The following is a 25,307-nucleotide window of genomic DNA, read 5'->3' as shown; positions in this document are numbered from 1 at the left end:
TTTTGGGGAAAACATTCACTGAACGCCATCATCACAAGGTGCATCAATATGCTACAAGGCTATGCAATTCCTTGCAGTACCATACTGTAACAAGATGTGATACTAAAGTTGATTCTACTGAAAGTCAGTCAGGAATGCTTCAAAGATTGAAGACATCGGTTGTAAAAACACAGACGGCAAGTTTGTACCATCAATCAAGGTATGTTGTATTGTCTTTTCCATATGTTGTGCTTGGAAAATGGCGGAAGGGGGATATCCCCTATTTGTAAATTTAGCCGCCCAATTGTATACTGATGCACATACGTAGTTTGCTGTGATTTGCTGTTTGGAGCTCCGCTTGGCTTAAACTGAATGTTACGATATATGTACACATATTTTCCCGAGAATATGATTAAAATTATTGCCTGCGTACTATAGAGCATATTAAAGTTTGACAATATTTTGTCCCCTCTCCATGGGTACTTAACATATTATTAAGAGTTTTGACCCATTTTTTCTCACTATTTTCACCATCGTATTAAATATCCTAGCCTGTCATCTACAGTAAAATCGGTAAACATCTAATTCGCTGTAAGATATGCTTTTACTAATAATAACAAATTTTGTATAAATGAACCTAGGTAGAATTGTTTTAAAAATAATAAACATTAAAAATAATAACATGTGTTTTTGTTGCTTTGTGTATCATTAATACAATGAAAAGTAGAGGAACAAACCCAGTAGTCGACCATTGAAAAACAACAACAACCCTGTTTAGGGGCTCAACGCAAGAGCCCTATTGACAATGAACTAGAGACAAAAATATAATAACATCACAAACAACATATATTGTTTTGTGAATCATGTCATGTTTTTTAAAAAAAAAAAACATTAACTATAATAATAAATAATTCTCACGATGTTATATTTCTTGATATATTGTTTATGGGGAAAACATTAAACATTTTGTTATCTGCTCCATCAAGACATTTAATATTAAAATAATGTTTAAATAAATAACGGACACTAACTACATCACTGGTTTGCACCAGCATAGTGACTTGGTCAGAAACAGAATGGTTTCATTACTTGAGCGAAATGAATATCAAAAAAGTTCTTCAAATCCTGAAATATTATTTCCTTACTATTTAGATGACAGTTTTAATATGGATATGTAAACAATGTGTCACGGACATTACAACTATTGACTATGTTTAAACAAGATGGACACTTAATAGTTATATATCTTCAATTAATCCTTTGCACTAGTTCTAACATGTAAGGTTTAAACAGAATTTAACACACAATCATTATTTTTATATTGTAATTTATCTTCAAGCGTTAATTTATCAACAAAATCCTACATACATACTACTTTCTTTATAATGTTTTTTCTAGACCTCTCAATTGATAATCACAATTAAGATATTAGCTAAAAGATCAATGAATTTCCGCCATAAAAATGTTCAATTTCACTTGTCTTTGGTAATTGATAGATCTGTACTATTGAGCATATGGAAAAAAAGATATTAGGACGTAATATACCACTGGATCAGTTATAACTTCACAACTGATTAAGACCGATTTTAATAACAAATGCACATTTTTTTTCGGAAATATCTAGGTGTAACATGGAAAACATTCAGTTGCTCAAAATAATGTTTAAATGACTACTGTTTACAATTGCAATTTAAGATATTATAAAGCAATTAATTTACAATTCTCGACTGTCTTGAGAATTTTGTTTGCATTGCGCGTCAATAATTGCGAAATGAAGGAATTAACAAAACCTGCATTTCCAAAGACTAATTGAGTGATCAATGGTTTATCAGTCGATAATCTATTGAATTGTGTATTCAATAACCAATTGAGTTGGTTGCTGAATGGAATACTACCTGTGACTACCATGGCTGATAATATTTATTGAGTAATCCATGTATAAAGTAACCGATTTTTTAAACTAATTAAGGTAACCGAAGCACACACAAGCCCGCCATTTTATTACGCATTTGGAAGTAATGTTAATATCTTATACATGCTGTTTTGTTGATTGGAACATAAACTGTAGTGATCAAATTTAAATATGCAATTTTTAATACATGTTTACAGATATTTGTGTAGCTGTTTGTTTTTTTTTTACACAGCCACACAATTGTATGGACCTTGTGGATGTATTAATTAGTCGTGAATGAGTATATATATACTCATTCACGATTAATTAATACATCCACAAGGTCCATACAATTTTGTAAAAATGCATATCTATATTCATCCTGTCACTTGCATACAAATCGGTCCAATAACAAGATGCCGTGTAAATGTTAGTTTATTAGGATAGTAGACCACGTGATGTTTCTCTACAGTCAGTTGGTAATGTAACCGCGAAAACGGACTTTTTTATTCTGAAATGTTAGCGAAATAGTCTAAACTAATTGACGTATTATACGGGATTCTTCCAATCCAGATTTTGCCATATTAAAAATTGGAAAAAAAATATACGTCAACTTTCAATTATTTGGACTATCAGAGGAAAAGCACAAATAATGTTTCATTATCTTATCAATAGTCCGCCAACAACCGACCACAACAATCACTCGCCCATAAAGTCCCATCACTCTGCATAATAATGACACTGGCAAAACAATCGACCAGAAAATCTACATCTGATGTGAAAATCTTAACCTACCCGCAAATACGGGAAACTGTGCAGTATTCAACGATAGTTAATTCCATTTCACCCGATAAATTCCTCCACCTTGCCAGATAAACGTCCTCCATCCACGGCACTAACATAGTATTAACCTAGTATTCTTTATATCACCAAAACCTTATTTAATACTAATTACTTATTACCTTTACCTATTAAACCTTAACATTGTTAACATTTTTATACTCATTCTAACAATATTTATGTTAAACATATAAATAATTAAAATAATCTATTAATACAACTGATGTTATATTTGTCACATGCCATGTTTTTGTTTCTATACATATTGTTCTGACGATGAGCTTTTTAAGCTTAAGTCGAATACAATTGTTCTGTTATGTTCTGTCTGTTAATTTGTGATGCCTGTAACAACATATATTTTTTTTGTATAATTTTAAAGTATAACATGTATATGTATTTTAGATTTAGAACTCAATTGTTCAATACTCTTGTTTCATTGTCTGGCGACCTAGTGCCATTAAAAGCAATGTTTTCCCGTATTGTATTTTAGAACGTATCTATAATTATATATTTATTCCATGTATAGAAGTTTTAGAATTAACAAGATTCTTAGAATATAATTTGAGAGAAAGTTCTTGAGGATTTTTGTAGTATGTTCTGGAACATTATCATTTTGTATATGAGGGCACACTTCTCTGATTTTGGGTATTTGGTTAAATAAAAGTTTCTATAATAAAAGTTTCACCAGTGCTAGAATATTTCTAAAATCTTCGATTCATTTACATTATTCTGTGAGGATTACATTTCTGCCTTTTGTTGGGATTATTCTGAAAGTGTTGTTGGATTTCTAAAAATATCATCATCAGTGAATATATATTCTGAACGTTTGGACTTTATTCTTTATTCTGTGTATCTAAGTTTTGGCAACACGTTTTGTAAAACTGTTAGTAAATAATGGTTCTGTTTAAAGTTTTTTGTAGGTTTCTGTTTTTTTGTTGCGTTTGGTGGTTGAAATAAAATGTATTACTTGCTTATTACCAATCTATAAAAATATGACTGAACATGAGGCATAGATAAAGTTATTAGGGTTAATATTTTAGTTCTTTTTGTCCACTGAAATAAGAGTTGAAACGACTTGTTTTGCAATCTTTCAAGGTCAAAACATTCTTGTAACATTTGTTTTTATTTACGATATTTACTTGATTACCCCCCTCCTTCTGCACATCAAGCCCAATTAAATATACCAAAAGACTAAAGGGGTCAGCACTCAGCAGGCTCCAAAACTTCACGTTATTGTACATTGTACACCTTAATGTAACTAAATTTTGACCAAGGTTAGTGTGACATAATCTTAAAACTATTAAGTGCATTATCTGAAGTATAAAACTGTACATAACTGAAATATTGGAAGCTTGGAAGAAACAAATACTTGGGTATAAAGTCCATTTATTGACTCTGGTTTTATTAGGCATATGCAGAAAAATGATTGTTTCCGATCAGATCGGAAGGCAACATTTCGAATGAAGACTTAAAACAAAGATAACTTCACTATTTCTTCACAATTTTAAATGAAACATAGCGCAGTCTACGCCGCTTACGGAGCCCCACGTTCGGGCTTTTACCAAAGTTTGATTGAGGGTTTAATTTATTAAAACACTTCGACAATCCTTTTTACAAAACGGCTATCTGATGGAGCACCGTCAAAACATTATTTTGGAAACAGTTTTGTCGAAGTGTGATGAAACTAATTACCTGATCAAACTCCGGTAATAAAACGAATGTGGGTCTTTTTAAGCGGCATAGTCTGCCCTTTGTTATATAAATTAATGTAGTAAAAGAAAAGTTATCCTTGATTTAAATCTTCATTTTAAGCTAAATGTTGCCCTCCGTACCATATATGACGTAATGTACCACGTGGTATACACACACTGTATTAGCCCTTACCATAATGCACCAGTCAATTGTAACAACGGCCCCCCAGGTCCGGGGGTATACCGGGGATAGCCGGGAAAATGGGCCTGAATTTTACCTTTCAGGTGGCCCCGCAGTGCCGGATGAATGCAGTGGTTTTGTCTTCGCTTTAAATATAGCGGGGAATGGGCCTTACCTTGGGTCCCTGTGGTGCGGGAGCATTTGGCGGAGATTTTACCATCTGTTCGTCTCCGAAGGGCGGGGATTTTAGCCGGGGTTGGCTGGACCGAAAGTCAAAGTCCCCGCTATTCACCGGACCTGGGGGGGGGGGGGCGTGGTTACAATTGTCTGGTGCATAACCTTGATAAAACTCCTTTCTATCGCGTGTAATATCCTCCTTATTTGTTCCAGAGACCAGCTGGAGGACGGGCTGTTCGATTATTTGTGCGAAGACAGTCAATTGCTGTCCATCTCCAAATTTAAGAAGGTGATGATGAACAGACATCGTAAAATATGTCAACAGACATCGCGAAAGATGTCAACGGACATCGCGAATGATGTCAAAAGACATCACGAAATATGTCAGCAGACCCGCTAAAGGTGTCAAAAGATCATGAAAGATGTCCAGATTTTACAAGACGGAAAACGCGTAATTACATGCCGATTAAGCGGGGAACTACAGCCGACACCGCCCCCGATAATGGTCCACATGTACTATTTATAGTCAATAGTGGATTAAAAATATATTTTTTAAATAAACCAGATTGCATTATTTAAAACTCAAAATAGCCAGAGATTGCATCCACCCGAGTCGCGCTCCCTCTTACGCTAAATCCTGCAACCCCCCTTGGTTGTCCATAGTTTTTGTTCTTTGTCTACAGTTAATTTGGCGAATATTACCTTAATTCTTGGCTAGTGGGTCAATATATTTATCCTGTACATCTGGGAATGGGCATGGGCCTTTCTGATTCAGAAAAGTTGTGCCATTATGATTAAAATTCCAATTTTGCATAGAAAAGAACTAAATTGATTTAAAAAATTAACAGAAAAAGTAAAAGAATGTGATGAAAGTTTGTTTCTTTCAGAATATACCAATTTTTCTATGACAAGTGATTTTGGGATCCGTTTCGTTATTTAAAAAAACCAATGCAATTTGGGGAAAAAGTATTTGTATCGGCCTCAGATTGGTCAGGAAAAACACCGAGGTCGGACAGATTTTGCAATCTCTGTACTATCTTGATGTATGTAACATATTGTGTAAAATTTTAAGATTTGCCCTGCAGACAGTATCCCTAAATATAACGTCATGTCTGTCATACTATAAAAATGCAAGTCTTAAAAAAGATAAGCGTGGCATTAATTGGGAGGCCTATAGGCAATTGCATATACTGGAAAGGACTGTTATATCCTAAATGGTAATATGAAAAACATTACTAGATTCCCAATTCCAGATTTTACAAGTTATGATATCAGTTTATATTGGGGTTACATGATGTATGCTGGTCAGTGATGGATCCGTGGTCTATAGATGTATGCCACTTTATTGGCAACACAGATACGATCATACGATCTTACACTGAAATAAACAAATATCCTCTATATATTGGGGTTACATGATGTATGCTGGTCAGTGATGGATCCGTGGTCTATAGATGTATGCCACTTTATTGGCAACACAGGAGTCACAGGTTCAATCACCAGTCTCACCCTTAATGTAAAAACCATTTACCGGAAGGGACGCCAAAAAGGGTCCCATGTGACAGAGTTATCTCACCCATAATGTAAAAAACATTTACCATTTACCGGAAGTGACGCCAAAAAGGGTCCCATGTGTGTGACAGAGTTATACACTGCCTCACGCTTAAGAACGCGAGAGCTCTAATTAGGGTTACATCCTGTATGACCACTATGCCCCACAACCGAACACGATTTATATACACAAGGGCTGACACCGGGCATGAATCGGTCAATGGCTTAATAAAAAACGCACATCACCCTCTCCGTATGCCTGGTATGTGGAATTGTAGAGGCCATCACAGTCATTGAAATACACTTTTGGATGAACAAGCCCATATTTCTACACTTGTAATTTGCACCTTTTTTAACAAGCCATGCTATGTTAAATTATTTTTTGAGCAAGCGTGTAAAGCAGTTTACCAGTGAATACTTGTTGGATTGTGCTTATTTCGACCACTGAGGCAATAAGCATGGGGCATACACTCCCCAGACAAATATAGCACCAATAATAATACTCCCCAGACAAATATAGCACCAATAATAATACTCCCCAGACAAATATAGCACCAATAATAATACTCCCCAGACAAATATAGCTCCAATAATAATACTCCCCAGACAAATAAAGCACCAATAATAATACTCCCCATACAAATAAAGCACCAATAATAATACTCCCCAGACAAATATAGCACCAATAATAATACTCCTCAGACAAATATAGCACCAATAATAATACTCCCCAGACAAATATAGCACAAATTATAAGTTTAATTAAGCTTAGTAAGTTTTATTGGAGTCAGCAAGACATGCAACATACGAATATAAGCTATGTAGAGATATCAACTGACTATATAAAGGCTAGCTGCAGGTGAACATTAACTTGCAAGAATGACGAAATTCAGCATTACTCCTGTGCTCGGGAGTAAGGACTTCAACTTTCAGACTGTTGTTAAGTTTTTAAGTATTGTTTTGCTGGCCATTTGCATTAAAAGAGTAGGAATCACATTAAACTTGATATAAGTGGCTTTGGAAACAATTTACACAAGTCTTATTCCTGCTTAGATCTTGAATACCTATGCAAACTATTTTTGTGATTTTCAGGATTTAGTGTGTGATAAACTATTGATGTTGTTTACTTTCAGGCCATTACATCTACAGGTCTGAGAGAGACTGACCCACGCCTTGCTGACTGTATGCTGAACTTCACAAAGATAACAAACGCTGAAAATGGAGTTGCTTACAGCGACTATGGTCCAGCCGTAGACAGGGAAACATTCAAAAAGTGAGGATTTCGTAAGGCCATAGAAAATATTCTAATCTATCCACGGTCCTTTCATACATCTGAATGATAAATCCAAGTCTTTGCTCTTGTCTTTGGAGTGAATGTTGCATTACAAAAACTCTTTGAAGCTTTTGTTAGCAGAGAACTTGATATTAACAGTCGTCAAAATAGTTTTCAATTCAGACGCCATTAGCACTCCAACAAAAACAATTTTTTTTTAAGATAATTTTACATTTCGAAAAGCAGTATTGTCCATTGCGCTGTTGATCTTCTAAATAGATTTGCCATTGGACACAAAGTTTGTTTATTCACAAACTTTAAAAATGATGAGTTTTGGTCTTGGAAGCCAATGGTATACAAGTAGTATTTTTTTCTTTGGTTTGGTCAAAGTTAGCCAAAATGGAATGATTTAAATATAGACACTAGCTTAAATATTATTATGGACAACTAATCTAAGTTTAATAAAATCGGCTGCAACCTTACAATTTTGTGTAGATGGTCAAAATGGAACCCTTTTGTATGTAATCCTATGCTTATTTATTTGTATAATTCAGATGTATTGCACCAAACATAGTGCTGATCACGAATGCGTTCCGTAACCAGTTTGTGGTTCCCGATTTCGATCACTTCTGCAAGAATATCGATCAGATGTTCTTGCATTGTCGTGACCAGACAGGTGGAAAGGTAACCCAAGATACATTTTAAGAGCCATTTTAAGTAGCATTCGGACTTCCTAGGCCATTTTTATCGAAAACAACCTTGGATGTATGCCGGTACATAAGTAGAAGTAGTTCGTAAATTTTGGAATTATATCATTAATGAAATGTAGTGTTTTAGCTTGAATTTATTGATCTAAGTTTAAATTGATTGCCAGTGAAGTGTATTATTGCACACATAATTAAGATTCACAAGAGTTAAGTCATTAAGTTAAACTGCTAAATTAAATTACTACGCGATCTACTTGCAGCGGACTTAAACGTACCGATTTCTCGGTATGTAAACCGTCCATATACATCCGAGGTTGTTTTCGATAAAAATGGCGGAGGAATTCCGAATGCCAAAGTAGTTGTGTTTCTCCAATACCGCCGTGAGTGTTCGCCTCAGCTGGGAGGAAACGGGTTCAAACCTCGGCCGGGTCATGCCGAATGAAATTAAAATATGAGTCTCTAAATATGACACAAGTATACGTAGCTGCCTTGCCTGGAAGAAAGTAGTTTCCCGTGTATCGGTGCTGAGCACGTTGAAAAGCCCACAGTTATTTTCACTGCCATATAGAATATTGTATATCGCACTCTTTTTTTCAAATGATCTCATATCTGGAGTTCTTAGAACTACAGTCATTTCAATCTTATTTTGCTTACTAGTATTACATATCTGACATAAACATATTTAGTAGTATATTGTAGTAGTGTCAGGACCGGGTCAAGCCATAATGCAGCCACGCGGACAGGCATTCTTAAACAAACAAACAAACAGTGTTTCTCAAATTCCAGTCTTTCTGGAATAAACATGAAAAAAACACTATGACTTACAAATTGAATTGATTTAAATTATCTGTTTGAGTAGCATTTTCATTTTTACATACACCAGGCTTTCAATAACTAATAGTAACATCTTTCTACTCAGTATTGTCCTCTTATTTTCTAAGAAAAGCCCTACTATCCCTACTTCATTTGTGAAAATAATTAGAGAAATGATATTGTGTTTTCAAATGCCGTCAGAATGGCTCAGAGTGCAGAAAATGAAGTGCTCAGTGAAATAAATCGTGTGTGTGGATGTATGAGTGGTGTGTTTAACAGGAAACTTATTTAGAACCCTGCACTACACTTACAGGTTTAGTTGTCATTTATTTGCTTCAAGTAATTAAGTAAGGAACCCTACTTTTTATCCTTGAAATCCCTACTTTTGTCAAAAAATGCTCGTACTTATGAGTGCATGTCTATCTATCGGTTAGAACGTCCTTCCGTCCGTCCTTCCGTCAAAGATTTGTTATTCAAAAGTTTAAAACATTTGACCCATCATCTCAAATGTTAAGATCTTCATTTCAGAATATGTGTCCTTTCTGAAAGTAAATATGTATGCCTGTGTCAAAGTAAAAATAAGAAGCAACTACAGAGACACTTTCCTTAGCAAAAGTCGCCTGAAGTCAAGTTTAATTTCACAATACATACATAATTTAATTGCCACTTAAGGGATATATTGCTTTTGTTTCACTCTAGTTTCCCTAGAATGAGAAACGTAAAAAGTGTCCATATTTTGCACATTGGCCATCTTCTAAAATTTTACCAAAGCCAGGTGTGTCGGAGTATATACATATCATACAGTAACGGTCTTTGTTTTCCAGGTTGCAACGTACATTCCACAGCTAGCGAGGTACAGTCCAAACAAGTGGGGAGTGTCTTTGTGTACCGTCGATGGTCAGAGGTTTGTGTTGTTGTTTTATTAGCTTGTCCGTTTTAGCTTGTATGCTTTTGTATATTGTTATGGAATTGGTGTCGTTGTCGTCAGCGTTGGAAGTGTCGTCATTGCGCAGTATTACCTCGGCAATAACTAAAAAGCATTCAAGATATTTACATTCAAATAATACTCTGATACCAGTGACAATACACACGTGTATGCAAACCCATAACTCCGTCTTTATTAATAGATGATTGACTAAAAACAACAACGGTTGAGCGTAAGCATCCCCATGTAGTGCCTTCGTTCGAAGAAAGTATGTTGATGTATATGTCATCACCTAGATGTCATCATTTTTGTAACAAGGTTTTAATACTACGGCTTGTCTAATTTACAGTTAAGCCCACGGTGTCGTACAGTTGCTGTTTTGTCTCCAGTCCTTATTCAAGCCTTAAAAATTATGCCATGGTTCTTGATAAACTCTCCCTGGGTGTCATGTACCAGAGCGCTATGCTACAGTTGGTCTGTTTTGTAGGTATAACAAGGGAGGTGTTCTGGAACCTTTCTGTCCCAACCATAATGTATAAGTCGTGTTGCGGTTTAACGATTTTGTAGATTTTCCTATGGTGATGTTCCTCTGTGTTTCTGTATCTGTGTACGTAATTTTGCGGTTTGTCCATTCTGTATATTATCCAACAGCGACGCTCAGGTGACTTTCCGTCCCCCTCATGATGAATGCGTAATTACAGTTTGTCCATTCTATAGGTACTTTCGCGGGAATATTCAGGTACCCTTTCGTCTCCAGTCATAATATGTGCGTAATGTTGACATTTGTCCATTCTGTAGGTAATCCCAGTGATGATACTCATGTGCCTTTCCGACTCTATTTATACTGTGTACGTTATATTGCGGTTTACTGACCGTTCCAAGGCGGTACCTAACAATCCTTAATAAACATACCTAGTTGTTTATATAATATACATGCGCTGTGTTGTTTGTGGAGTTTTGGGCTGTTGTTCCATGTTTCTTGTTTGTGATTTTTTGCTTTTGTGTTTTATGTCTTTGGCCCGTGCCATTAAACGGGGTTTATGTTTAAACTTTTGGCTACTAGGCTTGTTTCTGTAGGTTTTTTACATAAATATTGTTCATACTGTAGATTGTCTCACAGTGATGTTCAGGTGACTGAAATTGTGTCTTCAGTCGTTATGTATACGTACTGGGGCGGTTTTTTCTTTTTTGTAGACACTCCCACAGCGATGTCCAGGTGCCTTTCCGACTCTAGTCATAATGTGTACGTTACTTTGCGGTCTGTTTCATACTGTAAATTTCCGCACAGTGATGTTCAGGTGACTTGTGTCTTCAGACATAATCGGTATGTTCTGGTTTGCTTTGTGCATTCCGTAAATGCTTACGCAGCGATGTTCGGGTGCATTACTGTCTTCAGTCATAATGCGTACGAACCGTTGCGGTTTGTCCCTTCTGTAGGTTCTCACACAGCGATGTTCAGATGACTTTTCGACTCAAGTCATAATGTGTACGTAATTGTGTGGTTAGTCCATTCTGTTGGTACTTCCACAGCGATATTCGAGTAATTCTGTCTCCAGTCATAATATGTCGTTATCTTGACGTTTGTCCATCCTGTTGGTACTTCCATTGCGATGTGCAGGTGCCTTTCCGTCTCCAGTCATAATTAGTACGTAACGTTGCGAATTGTCAGTTCTGTAGATGCTTTTACACAGCGATGTTCAGATGCCTTTCTGTGTCCAGCCATAATTAGTCCGTAATGTTGCGGTTTGTCCATCCTGTAGATTCATCCACAGCGATGCTTCGATGCCTTTCTGTCTACAATCATAATTAGTACGTAACGTTGCAGTTTGTCAATTCTGTAGGTACTCCAATGGCGATGTTCAAGTGCCTTTCAGTCTGCAGTCAGTGTCCAAACCCCTTACGTACGCAATGGCTCTTGATGAACTCTCGCCAAGCGTTGTGCACAAGTACGTCGGCCAGGAGCCTAGTGGTGTGTCGTTTAACAGTATTTCACTCGACTACCGTGGTAGGTTGTTCTTGACTTGAAAGTATGAGGCAGATCCCAACAGCTGACCCTGGCTTACTTTAAATAGTTGTTGTCTGTGGCCTCAGTAGGGTAAAATTAGTCTAGGCTCTTAAAGTATAAAAAGTACAACATCATATGGGCTGCTTATCACGCCAAGGAACACACTACAATTATTTATCATGATTAGTCGACAATATTTCAAAATATTATCAGAGCTAAAAATTCACTAGGGCAATATAATTGACAAGCTGATTTTACCCAAACTGAGGCCACAGGCAACTATTTAAAGTAAGCCAGGGGCAGCTGTTGGAATCTGCATCATACTTTCAAGTCTCTGTGGTCGTTACACCCTTGCTAGCTCGTCTGCTCATCAGAGGTATTGTTATAGCCTTGGTGCTGTCAGCAATGCCAGCATCAGCTTGAACTCACTTTAACCTTGGTCACAACCGTTCAAGGTATTCAAATGAAGTTTGGTGCACATGTTGACAAAGCCAATATGCATATTCAATAACAGTTAGGCACATATGTATGCCTTAAATAGACGTCTGGCACTTGTTTGACAGACAAAAATAGAAGGCTATTGGAATTCGCTCCGCGAAGCTTTTGTTTAACTATCATGCATATCAATCAAAACTACGGCGGGCTTTGTGACGGTGTGCCACCCATGTTGATATTTTGTTTCCCATTTTCAGACAAGCCCCACAATCCGATGATAAACGCGGGTGCCATCTGCGTTAGCTCACTTCTAAAACAGGATCTCGATCTGGCTGACAGGTTTGCTTATGTTAGTATGAATTAACAGTGACTTTTGAAGTGAACTGAACCGATTCTTTGCGCAAGCAAAAAAAAATTCCCCCATCCCCAATATCAGCATTTTTTTCCAGTAGAGTTCACGAAATGTCCATGGAGTAATAAAAAAGATACATTTCTTGAAAAAATGGAAACAATATCTTGACATTTCTTATACAGTAAAATAGGTAAAAAGTTTTATAGTAAGTTGATTTTGCGTGATAGAGCATTCCGAATCTTGTAATTTTCGCAAAAGAGTCTAAAGCTAACATTTTAAAACTATTGAAACTCTCTGTTGAAGGAATATTTGTATGGCCTTAAAACAACACACCTTCACATCAGTCAGCGCATTGCTCTTCCATTGTTATACCAATCAATCATGATGAATGTATGTAAGGATAATCTAACATTTTCATAATCGATTATCAAATCTAAATGGGCAACCATAATCGATGATCAAATCGGAAATATGTCCTATATGTTCTAAAATTGGCTTAATGTAATTAAATAAATAAAACGATGATTGTATACATTATAGCATCGATTTGGATAGATGATGTCACATATTATCAAATGATATTATTACATATTCTCTTTGGGATTCCAGGTAACACATTTATTTTAAGATTAAAGAAGTTTATTAAAAATCGATTATAGCCGATGTTTAATTCCCAACAAAGAGTATATTATTATATATGATCATCACGTTATCACTAATGTATATGTATTTCAGGCGACTTCGGTATTAAACAGACTTACCGGTGGGGAACATCTCGCTTTCAACAATTCAGTGTAAGTACAAAGTAACACTGGTGGTGATATTGATGGAAATATGTCACAAAGACATTTTGTTTGTTATAATAAATCTTACACAAAACCATAGCATTCTACTTTTATAGGCACTAAGCTTTCTTTAAAACTGTGACACACCTAGACAAATCGTCCTCGGAATCCAAGCGTATTTATACTCTATGTGATATATTATAGGTTATGAATACAGTGTGGTGCCGAGGATGAGACAAACAAAATAACATGTGTACTGGGATTCAATAGATTGTTTCGTAAAACGAATTCCGTGTTTACTTACAATGGCCGTGTGCCGATCTAATCCAATCCTAGGATAAATCGATTTAATGTCATAACGAGATAGAATCTATTGTATCTTTACTGTTACCTTTTCAAAATCGAGAGTTTGATCAGTTATGCACAGGACTAGAAGTCTAGTGTCCGAAACAACTGCATGTCCGAAGCCAGTGTTTTCAATCAGTTCATCTGAATATTGACACAAGTTTACAAAATTATCTGCAAAAACAGACAAGTGTTCTTTTTCAGGTTTTTATCTGAGCGTGCGACGGCAGACAGAAACTTTGCCTTGGCGTACTACATGAGTGAGAAAAGGGTATACATGTACATGCAGTATAACATTGATACCTTTCTTTCCTTTCATCTAACTTCACAGAAAAGTACAGTAACATGAAAACGTCAAGGGCACACTAGAGGTTTGGTGACACTGTGACAAGGTCGAATTGGGGGCAACGATACGTTTATGTGACATTTTTTTCAAAAAATAACATTATGAAAAAAGTCAGAGCTTTGTTAACAACTTTGAAACGTTGCTAAAACCTTTGCCCTAAGGTTCTATTTCAATTTGTTTTTTCATGGCTGACTCATGTTGTTTATTATAAAAAAAATGCAACATTTGTTTACCTTGTCTTATATTTAGTTATGGGAACATTGTACATAATACTCTGAGAGTTAAGTGATAGTTTTATATTGAACCCAAATCATGCAGTAGATTTCTGTAATTTTATACAGTAAATAGTCATCGAATAAAGAATAATACTTCACTTAATGAAATGGAATTAACGTATGTTGGGTCACTCTTGTTGGCGCGATGTTGCTTGAGAAATAAGCTGTTTGGTATGGGGCAAACCACATTCCTAACTTAACGGCCTTTTTCCATCGAAAACAACATCGGATGTATGCCGGTACATCAGTAGAAGTAGTTCGTAAAAATCAATAAAACCTTTAATTAATTGTAGTGTTTTAGTGTGTATTTTGTATGAGTAGGTTTAAATTGATTACCAGTGAAGTGTATTTTTGCATTAATAATTATGATTCCCAAGAGTAAAGTCATTCAGTTTAACTGCTAAATAAAATTACTACGCGATCTACTTGCAGCGTAGTTAAATGTTTAGATTTATAACATTGTAAACCGTCCATATAGATCCGAGGTTGTTTTCGAATGGGGCAACCCGTGTATCCGGAGAAAATTCCCTCTCTGGCTTGGTGACCACTTATCAAGCCATTTAGAAGTGACCAATGACATGTATTTATAATGTATTTTCAGTGTTTTCCAAAAGGTTCTAATTTAATGGAGATTCTAGATTTCTATTTCCAAGTAAGTATTACATGAAATTGATTGATACAAAAGTAAAATTCAAAGCATTGTTTGTGCTTTACAGTGATGAAAGTGAAAGAAATCTTACTTACTAATCATTCATATTAAAAACCTGGTTTAGAGAGTATGATACTTGGAGACCCCATATAATATTGGTACAGAAATTTGAGAGATCAAAATGTTGGTATGATTGGTACGAAACGTTCATGGAACGAAACGTCCATGTTACGCCTACGAATAAAATCTAAAAATGAAAAAGCGTGATAGCAAATATACAAATCAAATTAATAACTAACAGGAAATAATTGTTTAGGATTTGAAGTGTATGATTTCGTTCAATCTTTGATCAGACAATTTAAAAACTTCTTAATTTTCATGGCCAAAACGCTATTTGTATGCACCAAATTTATTCGGTCAAACTTTCGACACATTCTGCAGGTGTATACATTTCAATTAAACCAATATTTACCACACATCCAAATTCACAATTCTTGGTGTTGATTAAGAATAGCTGAATTATATTTTGACTTTTTGTCCTCATGAACATTAAAATTTTATTTAGCTCGTTGAAGAAATCTACCGAGGTATTGCCATATCCGAGGTGTCTTTGTCGTCGTTGGCGTTGTTGAAGGGCAAACACTTTAAACTTGACCAAACAGCCATTCGAGATATGCATATGGAACTTGGAACACATGTTACGAATGACAATACACACATATTTAGCGAAGTCCATAAATCTGACTTTAAATTTTCAATATTTATTGAGTTATGCCCAGTTGTTTCATAAAACAACAACTGAGGAGCGTTGGTGTTCGCTCTGTGGTACTCTTGTTTTTATTTTATCCATGCCCTTCCACTTCACTGCAGATGTGTTCCCTAGAGGTGACGTGTGAGTCAGGGGCAGTTATAGCGGCCACTCTTGCCAACGGGGGGATATGTCCTATAACTGGTGACAAAGTATTGTCTGCTTCGTCCGTTCGTGACACTCTCTCCCTCATGTTTTCGTGTGGCATGTACGACTATTCCGGGCATTTCACTTTCAAGGTATTTTCATAATGTCGACTATGTCGTTTTCATAATTTAAGTATTTGTTCACATGCAAAATTACCTTTTCCCGCTAGAATATATAGGCTTTCATTGCTCAGTTGCTTAAAGATTAATTCAGTAGCATTAATTTAAATAAAAGTTGACAATATTCATGTTAAACTTAGGCATAGTGGTATGTATATTATACTGATGCAGGTTGGGCTCCCAGCAAAGTCGGGTGTGTCGGGTGTCATACTGATAGTCGTGCCCAATAAGATGGGCTTCTGTACATGGAGCCCGGCCCTGGACAAGTGGGGTAACAGCATGAGAGGCGTCTATTTTGCAGAGGTATGCATACGTTCATACAAGTGAACAGCCACAATTCGTATATGGAATCTTAACAGAAAATGATATTAAAACTTAACACTTCATGCTAGTGAAACTCCACATTTCATGCTAGTGAACCTCCATACTCCATACTTGTGAAAGTCCACACTTCATACAAGTGAACCTCTTTACTCTATACTTGTGAACCTCCAAACTCCATGCTAGTGAAATTCCACACCCCCACCTTTCATTTCACTGAAACTCGGTTTACTAGATGCAACAGCTCCCTTCAGAGAAAAGCATGCTGACCCCGAAGGGGTCGTCTGATGTTATATACATAGGCCCTGAATCTACACACGGATAACTAGTTATGCCTGTTTACATATAACCAACCGAGTGCATCAACGTACAATATACGCACTTCCGCCTACAACGGAACGTTACACTATGAACGGACTTCCGCATACAGCGGGACGTTAAATTACTTTCCCCTCCGAGAAGACTCGTCCCGAGTCTTGACCTGGGAAAATCAACTTACACTGTACGCACTTCCGCTTACAGGGTAACGTTACACTAGTCAAACCCAACATATCATTTTAGTGAAACTCGACACTTGATACAAGTCAAACCCCACCTTTAATTCTAGGGAATCTCCACCTTTCATACTAGTCAAACTCCACCTTTAATTCTAGGGAATCTCCACCTTTCACACTAGTCAACTCCCACTTTCTTTATAGTGAAACTCCACACTTCATACTATTTAAATCTAACCTTTCTTTCTCGTGAAACTCCACACTTCATACTAGTCAAACTCCACCTTTAATTCTAGGGAATCTCCACCTTTCACACTAGTCAACTCCCACTTTCTTTATAGTGAAACTCCACACTTCATACTAGTAAAAATCCACCTTTCATTCTAGTGAAACTCCACACTTCATAGTATTTAAACCTAATATTTTATTCTAGTGAAACTCCACACTTCATACTAGTAAACTCCACCTTTCATTTTAGTGATACTCAACACTTCATAGTATTTAAACCTAATATTTTATTCTAGTGAAACTCCACACTTCATACTAGTAAAAATCCACCTTTCATTCTAGTGAAACTCCACACTTCATAGTATTTAAACCTAATATTTTATTCTAGTGAAACTCCACACTTCATACTAGTAAACTCCACCTTTCATTTTAGTGATACTCAACACTTCATAGTATTTAAACCTAATATTTTATTCTAGTGAAACTCCACACTTCATACTAGTAAAAATCCACCTTTCATTCTAGTGAAACTCCACACCTCATAGTATTTAAACCTAATATTTTATTCTAGTGAAACTCCACACTTCATACTAGTAAAAATCCACCTTTCATTCTAGTGAAACTCCACACTTCATAGTATTTAAACCTAATATTTTATTCTAGTGAAACTCCACACTTCATACTAGTAAACTCCACCTTTCATTTTAGTGATACTCAACACTTCATAGTATTTAAACCTAATCTTTCATTTTAGTGAAACTCCACACTTCATACTAGTAAAACTCCACCTTTCATTTTAGTGATACTCCACACTTCATAGTATTTAAACCTAATCTTTCATTTTAGTGATACTCCACACTTCATACTTATCATACATGTGAGCTTCCACAATTTACTTTATATAAGTAAATTTTTGTATTATGGAACTACCAAATTGCATACATGTACTTGTAAGGCATACTTGATAACTTTCACTAGAACTGTTTATTCGGACAAATGTTAACATAACCTGTTTCGAATCATTATTGAAACTGCATTTAATTCACACTTTAAAGTCCATTTTTTTAGCGGTCTCAACAAAACTAAAATCTTAAGTATCGCCTTAAAGAATATTAATTTAAGGGATCCAATTTACAATAATTATCAATGGCTCGATTAAGTGGCAGCTTATTTGTACATCAATAACCTTGATTTGCAGGACCTGGTGGCTAAGTTTAACTTCCATCACTATGACAACCTGAAGTTCACAGCAAAGAAGATAGATCCGTGTATTCAGAAAATTGAATCTCGTGCGTCTGAAGTTGTTGAGCTGCTGTTTAGTGCTTACACCTGTGATGTGTCAGCTTTGAGAAGGTTTGGAGGAGTCTGGTCTGAATAGTATTTCATTTCACTGTGTTCATGGCAGGATACAGACACCCCTACCCGTCCTGGCCCCACCAACCCTGAACAATTGCTAAGGCGGATAAAATCTTCAGTTCCAAAGGACAGCAACAATGCTCGTCCTTTCTGAAATTCATGTTGACATTAATTTTACACTTGAAAAAAGAAAATTATCAACATAAGGAACATATAGAAATCAGTTAAGCTTTTACAAATCTGAATCCTTTTGAAAAAAGAGAGTAAAAACATAAATAAACGACATCGAACTATAGACACAAACATATTAACATCACATACACAAATACAACTAGCAAAAATAAACCCTCATGTAAGTTGCTTTACCGTTAGATGATGTCAATCAACTGAATGGAATTAGGCCTCGTTTCTACCAAATATAAGATAAAAGAGAACAAAAATGATGAGGGGAGGAATTCTGTCCAGGAGGACAATTTATTCCGGAAATAATTAGGAACTGGTTTTGCATGCACAGTAACTGTTAGTTTAGTCCGCTAATTAATATTAGTTATAGGTTTGAAAATGAATGGTAATCTTATATTTTGTTCAGGTTCGCTCTCAGTGACCTAGATATGGATCAGGCGGACTACGACGGGCGCACCGCGCTTCACATCGGGTCTGCTGAGGGTCATGAGCCTGTTGTGAACTTCCTCATCAATAAGTGCAAGTGTAACCCAAATATTAAGGACAGGTTTGTACATACCATATTGCAAGTGTAACCCCAATGTTAAGGACATGTTTGTAAATACCATATTGCAAGTGTAACCCCAATATTGTGTACCAAATGAAACTGAAACCCCTATGTTCTTGACAGGCATGTATATAATAGATTTCAAGTGTAACCTTTATGTTGTGGTTGCAAGTGTAACCCTAATGTTGTGGTTGCAAGTGTAACCCTTATTATGTGGTTGCAAGGGTAACCCTTATGTTGTGGTTGCAAGTGTAACCCGTATGTTGTGATTGCATGTGTAACCCGTATGTTGTGGTTGCAAGTGTAACCCGTATGTTGTGATTGCATGTGTAACCCGTATGTTGTGGTTGCAAGTGTAACCCTTATGTTGTGGTTGCAAGTGTAACCCCTTATGTTGTGGTTGCACGTGTAACCGTTATGTTGTGGTTGCAAGTGTAACCATTATGTTGTGGTTGCAAGTGTAACCCTTATGTTGTGGATAGGTATTTAACATAAAAATTTGCAAGTGCAACTCAAATGTTGTGGACTGGTATGTTTAAACCTACTAACAATTGTGAGCCCAATGCTTTTGGCAGGTTTGTACATACCAAATTGCAAGTGTAACTCCAATGTTGTGGACAATGTGTACATACCAGAAGCTAGGTGTTACCCGAGTGTTGTAGACTGGTTTTTACATGCTAATTAACGACCAAGTAATATCACTAATATGTGTACAGGTTTTAGCATACAAAATTTCAAGTAAAACCCAATGGGCAGTTGTGTACATACCAAAAGCCCTAATGCTTTAGACAGGTTTGTACATACCAAAGGCCAAGTGTTAGCCCAATGTTGTTGACATACAATATAATTGGTCGGTTTAAAGATACTGTCAAATCTATATATAATCACGCAAACTCAGACTTGTTTTTTCTGCCAACGGCTAAATTTCAAATTACTTTTCGTGATCCATTGGCATTCGTCAAGGCGAACATGTATCGCCAATATCTATATTGTGTTCTTACTATTTGAATGATTTGAACCAGTATTTCCATTCAATAGGTAAAAAAGCAGTTGCATATCAGAGAGTACGTAGAGGACACTGTCATTCTCAATCGTAACAACTCGGACATCTCCGGCATGCTTCGGGATATACCTCTTAAACTGGCTTAAAGATATACGAAATTGTGATGAGGCCGCCGGCGATTAACTCAGTTATCATTACGCTAAGTAGACCCATTTGGAAACGTAAACTACGTACTGAAATGAATGATTTTGATTCTTGTCTTTATTACGCTTTTGAGAAACTTGAAATAAGATTCAAATTAACTTTCAGGACCGGTACAATGCCATAACCTCTCCTCCTCAAAAAATAAATATGTCCCTTGACGGATGGGAACACATACAACACGTTTTTAATATGGTTGACGCCATAATGAACTGTTTTGAAAGACCCATATTATCCAAAGGATTGCCCATAGGGCAAATTACATAAATGCATAGTTGCCTACTCATTGCCGCATGCCTATTTCTTTAAATTAACACATGAAAGTGAATCAAAGGATGGTTTTACCAGCTCAGACCATTGGCTACCTGCCATATTTATAGGTTTTAAAGCAGAATATTTTGTGATTTCAAAAACAGGTTGAACATTCTATATCTACTTGATCTGCTTTTTAATGATTACTTTTTCGCCGTAGTGTTTGCACTCGTACACCGGATATGGTCATTTTATCGAATACAAATAGGTTACGTTCAACCAATTTCATTTTTCTTAGGAGAAATGTAACTTTTTTCTAACGTTGTTTAGAAATTGGCGTATTACTTAAATTTATAGTCCATCATGGAAGAACCCGTATTGAAAACGTGTTTTCAGCCGTCAAGGGGCATATTTGATGTTTAAGGGAGGAGAGGTAGTGACATTGTACCGGTCCTATATGAGTCGAATTCAAGTTTCTCCGAATCGTAATTAAGACACGGAACAAAAATATTCATTGCAGTAAATTGTTAACTTTGTGGAACTGGTCGACTTATCGTAATGATAAAAGAGTTAATTGCCAGCGTTTTTATCACATTTTCGTAAACCTTGAGGCCTATTTACTAGGTCTATTTCAAGGCTTGTCGGAGATGGTCGAGTTGGTACGATTGTACTTGAGTCGTTTGAGTGCCTCTATCTTTTTTAAGGGGACTGGACATCAGATGATACAATTGCAAGGACAAAAAAGAAAGAAAATTGTCAAAAACTTATATAAAATTGACATCTTTGTGTACAACACAATGAATCTTACAATTCAAAATTTACTAGGGTTGTCTACCAGGTAAATCACAATAAGTTTAAAAATAGCGTCGGTATTTTCATCTGTACTCATGAACAGATATTATTTAAACTGGGAAACCATTATGTGCTATTTTTAAACGGGAAACTCAGATGAGACAGCAACACGTTTATTCTTTCAATCATGTAAAATGATGTTTTATCTGCTAGCTCGTATTAACATTTCTAGGCTCGTTTTGAGTAATTACTGTATTTGCCGATTTTGGACCATCTGGGGTCTAGTCCCTTTAATTAAACCGTGAAAGATATTTTCCAGGTGGGGATGTACTCCCCTGGATGATGCTGTGAGGTTTGGCCACACGAAGGTGATTAATATACTGAAGGAAGCCATGAATCAGTACAACGCCAACGAAAAAATCGACAGAAGTTTCGCGGCCATTGATAGCGTGGCTTACCACGATATCGCCCTTAAGACTGTGAGTACCGTTGAAGATGCGTCCGAATATTTGGAGAAAGAAGAGACATCGTCCGATCAAGTGATACATAACGTCGATAATGCTGAAAATGAATTGAATGGCGAAGTTCGCATGGAGGGTGACGAAAATGATATGTAACGTTTTAGGTAACACAAAGAACATTCAACATGATAAATAATGTGTTAAGTTGTACTTGGAACATATGAAATAAATTCTAGTGATTAAATAGGTTGGTGTGAGCATTATTTAGGTCGAACTTAAATAAATTCTAGTGATTAAATAGGTTGGTGTGAACATTATTTAGGTCGAACTTAAAATTGAGTTTTAATTGTTCAAACCGGACTTTTTAGTTCATCAGAAAAAAAGAGTTATTATCACAGCATTGAAGTCATTATCGGTGTTGTCGAAACAAAATAGCCTTTGTATTTTTTTCGAATTAATGGCTAGTATATATGGCCGCAAATTTCAATAATTGAATATTCGCAAACATTGAACCCTCTAGAAACGATCTACGACAAAGCTAGTACTTTGATAATCTGCCATTACCAGGGTTTGGTGTAATTCCATGTATATGTTTTCTATAATATACTATTTACGAGTTTTAGACTTCAAATATAACTTACTTTGTGGTTGGTTGTGCTATTCTTTCCTAATATTTTGTTTTATTATGCATGTTTTTCATGACAATTATTTCTGTTTAAATGAATCTGAATTACATTTTAACTTTTTACAATAAAAAAGGATATCATCATGTTGTTGTTGTTTTTATTACACAATAAGCTCATTTGATTTTCAAACAAAATCAAGGTACTGTAATAGACTTGGTGTCATCTTCCACAGTAGCAAAGTTAAAAAAGTCGGCTGAGCCTGTAACTTAATGCCTTTTTTGAGATGTTCGCATGAAACTTTGTACACATGTAATCATTGATAACTTGCATTCATGTGTAGCGATGCACGTAACTTTTATAATTGTCCAGTGACTGTTAGTAAAACAGATGATTATTGGCAACCTTCTGTAAATACCTGGTCTTTTCATTCGTTTATTGTCTTAACCATGACTTATAAATTGTATCGTTATTTGCCCAAAGACGTACCTACTTTGAGTAGGAGACTGATTTGAGTTGGAGGTTGTTTTTGGAGTACTCATACAAAGTTGGTATACATCTACAAAAAGCTTTTAACGCATACATGTCTATCCATTAAATGGTGACAAAGGTAGGCTACTATGTACTTATCAGACTGGGCAGGAGAATTGTGGGCTCGATCCTATCTTGGGAGTTTCTTTACAAGATTTTCTAGTGATCACCTAGGATTGTTGAAGAAAACATTACATTGTACATGCCCTCCCACCCTCATACAAACAACATATTACCCATTGGCGGCGGCATCTACAAAGTTGTCACCACTCTAAAATGGTCTTTATTTTCAACCTTTTTACCAAATTTGGCCATAATGGTTATTGGCATACCTCGTACAAATTCTCTGTCAATCATAAAGTATCGCCATTTTGCGCCAAATTGCACTTGTCCGCTCTCAACTTGGTCATTTCATCTTTACAAAACATGATATATCAGTAATTGGCGGATAAGTTCATTTTCTAGCTGTATACTTAAAAGAAGCACGAGTTAGTTGCCTTCATTTTAGTCTGTTTGGACCAATACAAATTAAAATGACATGCTCTTTAACTTAGATGATCTATTAATTCTTACTTAACTAGAGCCACCACAAATTGATGACTACCCCGTCAATATTCAAATAAATATGTTCCGTTTCAACATTATGTAAATGGTAACAATCTTTAAACATACCTTAATTATAGGAAGTGTTAAACTTTTGATTAAGGGCACACTACTCAAACACACACAAAAATTGACCCAGCAATGCCAATGACCTTGACGTTTCAGAACCTGGCTGTCGTATTCTTATGGTGATGATTAGAGTTCAGAGGCATACAGTGAACTCAATTATGAAGCTAGGGCCCAGATGATGCCCAAACATGTCATCTTATGGTCACCAACGCAACATTATTTCCAAATTACCACAAAAACATGGACCAGACAACAACTACTATCATTAGCAAGAATTACATTGCAAAAATGACAGTTCTGAGGCGCACAGTGACCTTGCAGGTAGGGACCTCGGTGTGGCAAGCCACACATGATCTTTTTACGGTGGTATCTATAATCTAATGCCAAATCATTTCGAGAATCCATCCCAAAGCAGGGGGAGTGGGACGTCGCTCGTGATTCCTTTATCCTACATGTATAGTATGTGAAGCTTCAACCAGTTCATATACAGTTTTAAGGAAGGGAAAAAAAAAATACAACAGCTTTTTTACTGCATTTTAAAATAATAATGAATAAAAGTCAAGGCTATGTATTTACAAAGCACATAATTACTCAAGCTAACGCTAAATGTGAATTTTTAGTTGTGGAATTCAAGGGTTTGAGAGTTACAAAAACAAAAACAAAAAAAATAACAAGATCCTATGAGTGTATTCATTGAGGCCTTATAGGCTTTATGTATAAAGCCCCAGAATTAGGACACAACGATACAAAGTTATACATGTACATCTATTAGGTATAAGGCCAGCTGAACACAAAAAATGCACTCCAATTTTTAAGAAGACAACAAATAAAATGAAGTATTAAAACAATGTTGATAATAAAATAATAAACGTAAAAATAAAACTACCGAATTTTTTCTTTAAGATTTTCCTGTTTCAACTGCCAAGAAGAAAACTTGCTAAAACCAAATGAATCAACTTAAAATATCCAAAAAGAGGTGTTTGATAAAAAGCCAGATTTGCTAAATGGTTACGATGAGCAATTTTAAACAGATAAAAACGTCTTTATAAAAAATTAATATGCCAGAAAAGCTCCCAACTTTAATTCCTGAATTAGACAAAAAAAGAGAGTTCATTGTTTTTACTAATACCTCCAAAGAAAATAGGGTATGTACATGTAGATAGGCATAACATTTCTTTTTTGAGACCCAGGATTCTGTACCAGACTGACCTATATCAGGGTATATCACTAATTTTAAATATGAAATGGTCAAATTTTAATGTGTTCACTCAAAAATGCACATTATGGAAATTAATATGAAAAAAAATATCAACACTATGGCAAAAAATAGGGTTGTTGGGAAAACCCCC

The 25,307-nt window shown here is 35.9% G+C and overlaps 1 protein-coding gene across 1 annotated transcript; it reads left to right on the top strand.

Moving 5' to 3' along the window:
- LOC128206506 (glutaminase liver isoform, mitochondrial-like) lies at positions 1-22,827 on the top strand. The gene is made up of 15 exons (XM_052909022.1): positions 1-199; positions 4,973-5,048; positions 7,444-7,583; positions 8,138-8,267; positions 9,928-10,007; positions 11,870-12,033; positions 12,726-12,817; positions 13,556-13,614; positions 14,155-14,221; positions 15,173-15,223; positions 16,091-16,267; positions 16,466-16,597; positions 18,536-18,690; positions 19,283-19,423; positions 21,991-22,827. The coding sequence occupies exons 1-15, from the start codon at positions 135-137 to the stop codon at positions 22,286-22,288; spliced, it is 1,827 nt and encodes a 608-aa protein (XP_052764982.1). The 5' UTR covers positions 1-134; the 3' UTR covers positions 22,289-22,827.
- The last annotated feature ends 2,480 nt before the right edge of the window (positions 22,828-25,307 follow it).

Source organism: Mya arenaria, chromosome 10 (genome assembly GCF_026914265.1).
Source record: "Mya arenaria isolate MELC-2E11 chromosome 10, ASM2691426v1".
In the NCBI taxonomy this organism is placed as follows: domain Eukaryota; kingdom Metazoa; phylum Mollusca; class Bivalvia; order Myida; family Myidae; genus Mya; species Mya arenaria.
This window is presented reverse-complemented; position numbering and strand designations above follow the sequence as displayed.

Coding starts and splice junctions, on each gene's coding strand:
- LOC128206506 (XM_052909022.1), top strand. CDS start 135: ATGCTTCAAAGATTGAAGACATCGGTTGTAAAAACACAGACGGCAAGT. Junction 200..4,972: donor AGTTTGTACCATCAATCAAG/GTATGTTGTATT, acceptor TATTTGTTCCAG/AGACCAGCTGGAGGACGGGC. Junction 18,691..19,282: donor GATGTGTCAGCTTTGAGAAG/GTTTGGAGGAGT, acceptor TATTTTGTTCAG/GTTCGCTCTCAGTGACCTAG.